This window comes from Crotalus tigris, unplaced genomic scaffold (assembly GCF_016545835.1).
Source record: "Crotalus tigris isolate CLP2741 ecotype Arizona unplaced genomic scaffold, ASM1654583v1 scf7180000017633.3093840, whole genome shotgun sequence".
In the NCBI taxonomy this organism is placed as follows: Eukaryota; Metazoa; Chordata; class Lepidosauria; order Squamata; family Viperidae; genus Crotalus; species Crotalus tigris.
Window position 1 is genome coordinate 1,580,285 of NW_024096527.1, and position 12,381 is coordinate 1,592,665.

Genomic DNA, 12,381 nt, shown 5'->3' on the forward strand with positions numbered 1-12,381 from the left:
TGGATACAAAGTAACAAAGTGCAAACCCTTCCTCCAATAAACAGTCATAAATCACATTACCCAATTAGTCTGAAGCACAGGCTTTCTCCCCAGCTCTCCAAAACAGTATCAGCTCTGGGCCCAATGTCCTTGGGTTCCCACAATTAAGTTATTATTGTTATGACTAGCTGGACACTCATCCCTATTCCCCCTCCCAGCAGCAACTAATTCTAAAAGCAATAGAGAAAATGGCTGCATTTCCATCTGTTGTCAAAGCAAGAACATTCGCTGTTGATACTTTGTTTGTCAGATATTTGCAATTAACCCCAGGACACTGTTATAAATACTGGTATAAGCCAGTTGCCAAGCAGCTGAAGTTTGATCACATGACCGTTGGGATCCCCTGGTAACAGTGCTCATGTCAAGGATGAAACTTCGGCAGCTACATGCCTGTTTCAACTTGCCTTTAGATCAGTGGTTCTCAACCTGTGGGTCGGGACCCCATTTGGGGTCGAATGACCATTTCACGGGGGTCGCCAAACGCAGTCTGCCATTCCCCCCCCTTTTCCTTAGCTGTGCTACTCCCTTTTATTCTATTGGCTTTTGAAAGCCAATAGAATAGACTCTCTTGAATAGAGTCTAATTCTATTGGCTTTCAAAAGCCAATAGGAATTGTCTAGGCTCTCTCTGCCCTGCTGAGCCTGCCAAAAGTCCCATTCTGCAAACGGGTGCTGCACCAGTTGAGTAGCCCTCGACTTACGACCGGTTGGGGGGGTCGCAGCATTAAAAAGGTTGAGAACCACTGCTTTAGATTAAGGGACAGGGAAGTGTTACTTTCAAGTGGGTAGATGGAGAAACTAAACTTCTTAGATTCAGCTGCAGACCGTAAGAGCTTGAAGCCAAGGACACCAGAACAGGTGTGGATTTGAAGCAGACAGTTCCCATAACAAATTGGACTTGTTGACATGGATTATGTAAGATGTTGAGAGTTTGACTGGGGAAACTAAAGTTTAAGTCTATGAGTTGGTGATGGAACCTCAGAGTTAGTTTTGCTTCGACATAACCAAGCTGTGTATTCAATAAACAGTAAGCTTTTTGGAAACGAACCTGGAGTTTTATTTGGATTCATAAGTCACTTTTTTCAGTGCTGTTGTAACTTCGGTCACTAAATGGATAGTTATAAGTCACTGAACTTGCTACTTTTCTTTCAGCATTTGAACATTTTAAAATATCTAAATCTGTTTTCCCAGCATAAAAGGGGAAAAAAGGAACATAATTTCCAATTAAGTTCCTGGTGAGAGGAACAGCTCAGAAGAACTCAAGTCAGACACGTCAGTGAAGCAGCAAAACAAAAAGCTTCATTTTACGTTCTTACAAGAGCGGGTGACCTGCAAGTAGGCACACCCAAGTATTAAAATGGTTACATATTTATTCCCTTTTCCCGGAGCTGGGTATTACAAGGTGTACAGCCTATCCGAAGTGCCTAAGTGTTAAGTCCTTCCAATAATGGCGAATGATGAAGACACATCTTGTAAGGAACAACTCTTTATTTCGTTTTCAGCCAAAACACCAACAACAAGCAAAAGCACGCAGGCCTCTTTTTATATGACCAGATCCCCTGACACAATGTCAACAGGCACTTTTCGCACCTTGCGCATGTGCGCAAAGACGGCGCCACTCAGTCTGGTCCCAGGCAGCTTCTGCAATGCCCGGGACCATTGTAACATCCCAAGCCTGCATATGCAGGCTCAAGACACAACACCAAGCATCTCACGTGCATCTCCACCTCTGTTTAAATCTTCCACTATCATGCTTTAAGCGCCCCTAGCCCTATTTACTTGTTTTGTTATATAGCATAACTATACAAGATTATTTCCTTGCCTGCTTGATTGTTTTAACCACAATTCTGGTTTTGATTAGAATTATCTGTTTACTCAACCAGATGTTCTTTGATTCTTATGTGCTACTTTTAACTCATTTCCTGTCCTAAGCGTGCATAACTACTAAACTACAAAAAACAACATATAATATTTTCTTACGTTGGTTAGCCAATATTTTAATATATTCTACTTCAGAACTCTAAGAAAGGTTACTAAAGCAACCTCTTAATAAGGAATTAAATCTGAATTCCTTCTTCTTGGGGAGTTGAAGCTTCTATCAACTTTCCACATTTTCAGGCATGTGTTTATATGTATTTATGTGCTTGTTGGTTTTCTTCCCACCATGACTAGAGTTAACAGAGGTTGAAACTGAGACCTTCTGCATGATCAGAGTATCTTGGTCTTCTGAACATTAACACGAGAAGCCACCAAACTGAAGGGACCTTATTGTATTTGGTTTTATTATGTTTATGATTTTATTACATTTAAGTTTGATATTAGTAGTGTTAGTTTGTAGCCATTTTATATAGATTTGCTCACATGCAAGCAACCTTACAAGTGCTTCATATCAGGAAATTATTTACATAAAAGCAAGTGTTTCATATATATTGAAAAAGCAATGTCTCATGTCAAATATATAGGAGATTGCTCAGGAGACTACTTACATGAAAAGAGCAAAATAAGTCCAGTGGTCCAAGAAATAAGGAGGAGGGAGAGCGAAATGAGTTATGGTTGGAACCTAGATTGATGTATATGAGTCATCATCTTGAAATTTGTTTTTCTGTGCTTCCTTGCCCCTAGTACAGAGACCTGGATCTCTTTGTTCTGAAAGAGTATACAAGGTAGAAGAAATCTCTAATGGGTGTGCCTTCGTCCCTCTAAGCAGCCACAAAGAGGGAGAAGGTTACCCAACTCTATCTTGGCCAAAATAAAGTTGTTTTCTTTGCTGGAACCTCAGCTCAGGAGTTTCTTTTGGCTCTTTGAAATTTCTGAGTAGCGCAGAGACAGTTTGTGAAGTTAAGTGCAAAAACCTTACAAAACCATCAGAAAGCAAAAAAAGTTGTCCCAATTTGACATTCACCCGGTACAGGTTATTAACATAAACAAAAGTTAACTTTATTTGCCAAATTTGATGTAACAGTTGGTGCAATGTTATGCAAGCTTTGGCAACTCCACTGCTGTGCCCAAGATTTGAATTATCACAGTAGATAAACATCCAAGTCTGGCATCAGAATCAGGTTCCTGTCCTGAAGAAGGGATATGGTTATGCAGATGAAGTAGGGTGAGGCTTGACACTTGCCCACCCCACCCCAACTTGACCAGAGTCCAAATGGATTAGACGAGGAATCTAGCAAGGACAAGTGGGAGAAGGACCACAGAAGGCCCAAGGAGAAGGCCTCCCTCTGAGCGCTCAACAGGTTTATGTTTCATGAGCTGATCCTCCAGGTGCTGAATTGCCTTTCTGGGGAAAGAGAACATTGTCTCATTAGAAGAGTATTTTTTGAACATTTGCACTCAAGACCATTTTCCGCTTTTAAAAATTATGGAGGGCTCCAAAAGAGCTTTTGTTTGGATGGGCTATAGTCACCAATATTTACCGTATTAAAAATTAAAATACATGTATTTCCAGAATATTTACTTATTGAGTCATGTATAATATTTACTGATTGAGTCATGTATAAAGAACAATGTAAAATCTATTAGATATTAACAAAAATATTTTTTCATGATAAAAACTATTTTTAATAATACAAAATAATAGTGAGAAAATGACAGTGTTTTAATTTTTTGCAAATATTCACAATATCTGGCAAATAATTTTGAATTTGTGGACACCTGAGAGGGTCTTTAAATTTATGATTGCCAATTTATGCAGACTGTAGTAAGTAACAGATTAACAGGTAAATGGAATGGTGATCAGGCTATTCAAGAAAGTTAGCCATGATAGCCAAGAAAGGAACTTACCCATCTGGAGATAATCTACCTCTAAATACCTGAGGTGGTAGAACAGAGGTATCAAACTGATGGCCTGCAGGATGTGTCACACACAGGCCACGCCCACCCTGACTCCACAAATGCAAAAAACGTCGCGATACGTCAGGTGACACAATCGAGTTTGACACCAGTGTTATAGAGAGAACCAGGAGAGGAACATCCCCTTCTTACCTGGTTCTACATTTCCTGGAATCATCCAGTTGTTTACTTGAGAATTTCCAGCAGGGAAATTCTTCAAAATTTAAAGGTGAATATATAGAATCGTAATTTTGTGTACTTACTGTTGTTGTTCCTTCATCTGTTGTAAGTTGGAGAGTTGTTGCTTAAACTGTTTAATCTCCTCTAAAGAAAGGAACCAAGAGTCACAAATTATCTTCTTGTTCTTAAACTAGGTTTATATTGCAGCGACTTTCCTCACTCTCTGCAATTTCTTTCTTTTATATTCACGCATAATTTAAGAGGTTTTTTTTGATATTATTGAAAGGTTGGTCTTAAATGCTGCCCCTCCAAACTTTCACACAGCATGTGTGAAAGTACCATAGTGCCCCTTAAGCATCTGATAAATTGATCCAGTGATTAGAGATCTGAAGAGATGTAATTCAGCTTTGGTGCCCCCAAAGTCAAGTGATACTGGAGCCTCTTCAAATTATCATCAAGATAGAATGGGTAAAAATCAGACTACAGTTCCATAAAAAAGAGGGGTTTAACTCTTAGATCATTTCTGATTTTCCAGGTACATCAAGGGCAACCAAACTAGGGTTCTGACTTTGATTGGGGATAGATGGGGAACTCATCAAATTTGCAGACAACACCAAGCTGGCAGGAATAGCCAACACTCCAGAAGACAGGCTTCAGATACAGGAGGACCTGGACAGACTTGAACACTGGGCACTATCTAACAAAATGAAATTCAATGGTGAAGAAAGTAAGGTTCTACATTTAGGCAAGAAAAACCAAATGCACAGGTATAGGATAGGGGATACCTTGCTCAATAGTAGTAACTGTGAGAGGGATCTCGGAGTCCTAGTGGACAATCACTTAAACATGATTGTGTGCTGCAGCTGCCAAAAAAGCCAACACAGTGCTAGGCTGCATTAACAAAGGGATAGAATCAAGATCACGTGAAGTGTTAATACTACTTTACAATGCCTTGGTAAGGCCACACTTGGAATACTGCATCCAGTTTGGGTCACCACAATGTAAAAAAGATGTTGAGACTCTAGAAAGAGTACAGAGAAGAGCAACAAAGATGATTAGGGGACTGGAGGCTAAAACACATAAGAAACGGTTGCTGGAATTGGGTATGTCTAGTTTAATGAAGAGAAGGACGAGGGGGAACATGATAGCAGTGTTCCAATATCTCAGGGGCTGCCACAAAGAAGAGGGAGTCAAGCTATTCTCCAAAGCGTCTGAAGGCAGGACAGGAAGCAACGGATGGAAACTAACCAAGGAGAGAAACAACCTAGAACTAAGGAGAAACTTCACAATTAACCAGTGGAACAACCTGCCTCCAGAAGCGGTGAATGCTCCAACACTGGAAGTTTTTAAGAAGAAACTGGACAGCCATTTGTCCAAAATGGTATAGGATTTCCTGCCTGAGCAGGGTGTTGGACTAGATGACCTCTAAGGTCCCTTCCAACTTTATCATTATTATTATTATTGTCCAAGAAAAGTCAGTCTCCCTAAACGGATTCTATAAGACTAGAATTGCAAAAAGGAGTTTATTGGAGAAAGGGAAATAAAGGGAAAACAAGTGGAGGCTGCAACTGCACAGACACACAAAATTCGTATTAAAGTATAAACCATCAGCTAAGCTAAACTAGTTACTGTGGGGTCCTTGGTGTCCTCTAAGCTTGGTTGTTTTCTTGCAGACGTTTCATTACCCAGCTATGTAACATCATCAGTGCAAATGATGTTATCTAGATGGGTAATGAAACATCTTCAAGAAAAGAAGCTCAGAGAGCACCAAAGATCCCACAGATCAACCCTGAATTATAAATATTCTCTTCTATTGAAACTAGTTACTACTGTATCTCCTTGATTAAGCTCTTATGTTTCACTGGGAGATCATAGGAGAGAGGGAGATTTTGAACTCTGGCTTGGATATTCACAGGCCAATGTCTGTCCCTACCTTGTTAATTGTTCCTATTTTCTGAATGTTTTTGTAGGCATAAGCTAAGCATGCTATAGGGCCTTGCAGTTCAAAGGGATCTCTTAATTCTTTATTTCATTTGTCACAATTTTTATTATAATTTCATCTATGAAAATCCAATCTGACAGGCTCTCATGACCCTCACTAATGGATTAAAATCTGCTTTGCTTCTGCATGCATTCCTACCATTTCTTCAAATAGGGCTGTTCTATATGCTGTTATGGATTTGTTGTGCATCTTGGCAGTATTTTTGCCAAACATGGTTGCCCCACAGCTTTATTCTCTGTTAGCATTTGCCAAATAGAGCCTCTAGTTTCCATAATTTAGGACACTGCCCTGTCTAAGTAACTGCAGCCTCCTCTTATTTTCCTTATATTTTCCTTTCTCCAATAAATTTCTTTCTTTTTTTTTTAGATCTAGACATGTTTTCATTGGTTTTATAAGACAATTTCTCATTAAAACTTTCCCTATATGCACAGGGGTTATGTTGCTACTCCTTCTGTTTCAGGAATGGCACTAATTAAAGTTTCCAAAATTTAAAAAAGTGAAAAATTCTCCAGTTGGACAGCCTAAAAAGTGACACACTACCATTATTCTTATTGGAGCACCCTTGGGAGTCCCTTCACTAAATTTTAAATTATTAATTCCCCACAAAAGTGGGGGAAGTTTCCAACAACTTTTAATGGGGCAGATCAGCAAATTCCCCAAACCTAGGGTGGTAAATCAGCTTCATCACTATGGTTCTTAAGAGTTTTAAAAATCTAAGCACCTCCCCTTTATAGAGGGTTCTGCAATGGGGCTCAGAAACAGCATAATGGCAACCCTCATTATCCAATTGAAACCCCATTCTTCATTTCTAATACTTCCCACATTAGGGTACTGTATACAATCTTCAGAATGTTAAAACTAAAATCAGGGTTTAATGAGGTGAAGGGAAGGTAGCTTGCAGCTATATCTTCTCCATTGTCTAAAACAGTGTTGATGAATTTGGTCTTCGTATTTTGTTAGCATTTGCCAAATAGAGCCTCTAGTTTCCATAATTTAGCACATTGCCCTGTCTAAGTACTTGCAGCCTCCTCTTGTTTTCCCTATATTTTCCTTTCTCCAATAAATTACTCTTTTTTTTAGATCTGGACATCTGTTTTCATTGGTTTTATAAGACAATTTCTCATTAAAACTTTCCCTACATGCACCAGCAATGGTGCCAATTCAGGAAATAAAATGATTTCCAGACTAGCAATAGCACTTAAGATTTATATACTGCTTCATAGTGCTTTACATCCCTCTCTAAGCAGTTTATAGGGTCAGCTTATTGCGCCCAACAACCTGGATCCTCATTTTACCCACCTCAGAAGGATAGAAGGAGGAGTCAACCTTGAGCTGGTGAGGATCAAACTCCTCTCAGTCAGCAGAATTAGCCCGCAATACTACATTCTAACCACTGCACTACCTCTGCTGTAATGTCTTTTGTGACTCAAAGTATTGATGAGAATGTCACTTGGGGGCAATCAAATTGTGTTCTAAGCAGGGACAAAGCTTTCCCCATTGTCTTAATTTACTATCTACAGTAGGACAGTGATGGCGAACCTTTTAGAGACAGAGTGCCCAAACTGCAACCCAAAACCCACTTATGCATCGTCGGGTGCCGGTTGGGTGTGGCCCATTGGGTGGGTGTGGGACAAAAAGTTCAATCAATCAATTCCAATTTTGCGAGATCTTTTTTTTCCCTGTGAGAAGTTGAAATTGAGTGATTGATTGCCTAGGACTGGGGCGGCGGCACGCGTGCCCACAGAGAGGGCTCTGAGTGCCGCCTCTGGCACCCATGCCATAGGTTCGCCACCACTGATCTAGGAGTTCTCTTCCAAAATTCAATCTATTATCATCCACCCTGGTCCATCTCACCTTCAGCAACTTTGCTTTTCTCCATTTCTCGCTGGACAGCTTCCTTCACTTGGGATGTGGCATTCTTTTCCAAACTTTTCTAGATGGAGACCAGAAGGAAAGGCATCTGTCAACATTGTTGTGTTGAACCTTCTTTTTAAGATGTGACTACTGTCCTAAAGTCTCTTGATGTGTCAGAAGAACAGAATCATGCAAGCCACAAGTCCCTGTGACAGTCTACAGGAGCAAATTTGGGAGTTTGCAGAAACAAGAGAGAAACAGCATTGACACTTTTGAACTCATACTAGAAGCCTCAAAATCTTCCCTCTTAAGAGGGGCTTCTATAGTTTATAGAGGCTATAAATCACTGATGGCGGAAACCCCCCCTCCTCCGATTCCCATCCAGCCTGCTCTGCCCCCACTCACCCCCTGCCCCGCCCTCCCGCAGGGCCACACACGCCTCCATGGCCCACCACAGCAGATCGCCCAGGCAGTCCTGCAGTGCCATGGCAGCCACGCCCATATCCCGCAGCATCATCTGCATGCTGGGCACGAGGGCAGAGTCTTGTCCCTGCTGCCCAGCTGCTCTGTGTGGTCCGGGGCGACTCTCCTCCAGGGGGGCTGCTGGGGAGGAGGGGGCCACGGGAGGAGGCGGGGCTGGGGCGACTGGCATGTGCACACGTGCCATAGGTTCGCCAACACTGCTATAAATCATACTGATGAGAGGAAACCTCATGTAATCAATGGAAACCAGTTGCATAGCGCCTCCTCCTGCTCAATAGTATGTATAGCACAATGGTAATCCTCTTAAATTTATTTCGAATGTCTTTGGAGATTCTCAATCATTCAGGTCATGGTTCTCAAAGGTGCGTTTTCCAAAGGCAACTGGACTTCCTTTGTTATTGTTTTTCCTTGAAGACATCTTTAAGGAAAAACAAAGAAAGCCCAGTTGCCTTTTGAAAAAGCACCTTGAGACAGTCTAAGTATTTTCATTCTTGGAATTCTAAATGAGAAAATGGCCTGATAGTCTTCTCAGGAAGTTATTACACGCTACATGCCTGGCAGAGCTGGTTTTCCAGAGTCTATGAGGATAGCTGAAGATTCACTTCAAAAAAAGTGAAATATCTGTTCAGGAAAAGTGTGTGTGTGTGTGTGTGTGTGTGTGTGTGTGTGTGTGTGTGTGTGTGACAAGAGGGATTTTTTTCAAATACCAAGAGGCCCAGAGATTGTTTACTTGACCTTCCCTCCCACATATGCTTGTTCTCCCTGCCATGACTGAGTCAGTATAATTAATTTCACCATTGTTTTAAGCCTACTGAAGTTTGTACCAGGAACATTTTGAGAAACTCAAATTGCTCTCCTACATTTTTGGATGTATGCTTGATCTATCTATCTATCTATCTATCTATCTATCTATCTATCTATCTATCTATCTATCTATCTATCTATCCATCCATCCATCCATCCATCCATCCATCTGCTTTCATTAATTTTCTAACATTTCTAGCTTATCTCAATTCTAGAGAATTCTTGATGGTGCACAAGGAAACTAAAATGAAAAAGAGAGAGAAAAAAATCAAACCATTATAAAAACAATCACTTATGACAAATAAAATAGGTTTTGTTACCTTGAATGGATTTTTTCTCAATCCATTTTACCATTTAAAGTTGTCTAGCAGAGAGCTTCCTTTTGTGGCAAGATTCCCCAATTACTTTCATGGCCTCAAGTCAGAAAAATAAGCTATCATCTAGCAGATTGAAAGAATCTCAGATTGGAGGTATCTGCTTTGTGCTCAAGAGTTTCCTTTATGTTTGTTCTTAGATTATTAACTTAACCAACAACCTAAGTCTACAGTCAACAATTTACAACTGACAACTGGAGATAAGCATTGTTTATTGTTAATCATTTTATTAGGTTCAGCAGTTAGATTAATGTTACTGCTTTTGTCAAGTGAAATCCTTTCCATTTTTATTTAGTTCTTACAATTTGTGTTATCCTTTTTGCAAATTAACGTAGCCATTAAAAAGTACTTACAATATAGAGACCGAGACAGATGGCAAATATTGGAAACTTATTTGCCAGAAATTTTAATCAGTAAAATCTTAAATACATAATTTCATTATTTTTGTTGTCTTTTTAAAATTCCTGCCAACAAACTAGTTGCCTGAAATGATTCATCTAAAAGGAGGGCCAGCCATTTTTAAATCAAGTATTGTAATAATCAAAAATAATATTAAGTTTATTCAATTAATAAAAGTTTCAAACTAGCCTACAGGATTAAAACATCATGGGGGAAAATGCGAATATTATAGGAAACCAAGGAAGGGCAAAAGGAGATAAATCAGTTCCAGGCAGTCATCATCTATCAAGCTTTCCTGTTTTGACTTTTGCAGTTTTCCTTGCATGGATCCTTGGCCTGATTATGCCTGATTATCAACTCATAAGATAGAAGCCTAGAGGTTATGCCAGAATTAGATAACCTGGTACCCTCCAGATGTTTTCAACTACAAGCCGTAGCCAGCAGGCCAAATCTAACCATTGTTACTGAAAATAATCAGAGAGAACAACTGAAAATTGGAAAACCTACATATACTTAATTTTCTTGATGGGGGGGGCAGGCACACATTATTAGCCTGATCTATTTCATGGGGGAGGGATGTGTGTGCATGTCAAATACAGGGAGATGGGGGGGGTTATGTGTTGTTGGCTGGACCGCCATCTTGTTCTTATTGTTATTTTACTTTTTTTAATTATTCATATTCTATTTTATTGTTTGTTATACTATGACTCACCCAAAATTGTCTGGACTGTCTAGGGCGGCTCCTAAATTAAACAAGTCAAATCATATCTAGGAAAGGCTCCTAAATTAATCAAACCAAGCCAACGTAATAAAATAAACTACGGCTTAATACTGGTGAGGGGGAAAAAAAGTACATCCCCAACCTGTTAACAGGGTCACGTTAGAATTTGATGGTGGTGATGGTGGTGGTGGTGGTGGTGGTGGTGGTGGTAGTAGTAGTAGTAGTAGTAGTAGTAGTAGTAGTAGTAGTAAAAAGACTGCTTTACCAGTTGTTCCTGACAGGAGCCCCAGTCCTCTCTAGTCTTCTCCAGGCTCCGGTTAGCGACTGCCAGTTCGGCTCGCAGCCCGTCTCTTTCGGCCCTCGCCTTCTCCAGGTCACTATCCGTCTCCTCCACGCGCTTCCCCAGGAAGTCGAGGCTAGCCCGCATGTGGGAAGTTCGGTTCTGCAGCTCCACTTGGCATTCCTTCACCTGCCTGACCGGATCCGAATAGAGGGACGACAGGTACAAACTCAGAAAAACGAGGAATATGAGGGAAGGGAGGGCAACGAGCACCCCGCAGCAAATCCTATATTTCATGCCCGTGTAACAAGTCGCCCCCTTTTTGTCAGCCTGCATTTTCTCCTTCGGGGACAGGGGCCCGCAGACGTCGGGGATCTGTTTACCCATCGGGAAGAAATCCAGCCAAACGCTTCGCCGCCCGCTTCTCTCTCCGGTGCGCACACCGCACCGTTTGGCGCCAGAGGAGACGCGTCAAAGCCCAGCCGAAGCGGAATCGAAAGTGAGAGAACCACATTCCGAGGCGGGGGAAAGCGATTGGATGTCGAGGGAGGGAAAGGGGGGAGGTGCCTGGGCGAGAGGGCGATTGTTCCCCCTTGGAGATGGGCCAGCTGGTGCTGCTGAGGTTTTGGCACCGCAATGGCCAATTTCCCCAACCTTGCCCTGTGAGCCGGCATATAGCATAGTCCAAAAGTCTGTGGAGATTCTCAGTCACCCCGGTCATGGTTATCCCAAAGATGCTTTTTCACGAGGCAACTGGACTTTCTTGTTTCTCCTTTGAAGATGTTTTACTTCTCATCCAAGATGCTTCTTCAACTCTCACATGCACTAAATGGCTATGGAGATTCTCAGTCATTCAGGGCACAGTTGTCCCAAACATGCTTTTTCACGAGGCAGCTGAAGAAGCTTCTTGGATGAGAAGCGAAACGTCTTCAAAGGAAAAACAAGAAAGTCCAGTTGCCTCATGAAAAAGCATCTTTGGGACAACTAGTCCAAAAGATTCAGGGGCACCACAACTGCGCCTCAGAGTTAAATCTGATTTCCTGGGGGTCAGTCCAAAAGTATTGAGCAGGCCTATAATTTAGGATGGAAAGTGGGAAGGACAGGTTGAAGGGTCTTTTGGCCAGAAGAGTCTGGGCCAAACTTACTCCAAACGTCTTGAAGCAAATGACTTTCCTAAAAATCAAAATCATTTTTTTTAAAAGAAGTACAAGAAGTAGACACAATATTCTTTGTTGGTCTTCTCTGCACTCTTTTTAGAGTCTCAAAATCTTCTTTTATATCATGGTGACCAAAACTGGATGCAATATTTCAAGTGTCGTCTTACCAAGGCATTGTAAAGCGGTACTTCATGTGATCTTGATTCTATCCCTCTGTTAACACAGCCTAGGACTGTGTTGGCTTTTCTATCACTC

The 12,381-nt window shown here is 41.1% G+C and overlaps 1 protein-coding gene across 1 annotated transcript; it reads right to left on the bottom strand.

Annotated features, from left to right (window-relative positions):
- Positions 1–1,511: 1,511 nt before the first annotated feature.
- Positions 1,512–11,483, bottom strand: LOC120304311. The gene is made up of 4 exons (XM_039334714.1): positions 10,955–11,483; positions 7,909–7,987; positions 4,136–4,196; positions 1,512–3,321 (listed from the first exon to the last, which is right to left on the bottom strand). The coding sequence occupies exons 1-4, from the start codon at positions 11,354–11,356 to the stop codon at positions 3,195–3,197; spliced, it is 669 nt and encodes a 222-aa protein (XP_039190648.1). The 5' UTR covers positions 11,357–11,483; the 3' UTR covers positions 1,512–3,194.
- Positions 11,484–12,381: the final 898 nt, after the last annotated feature.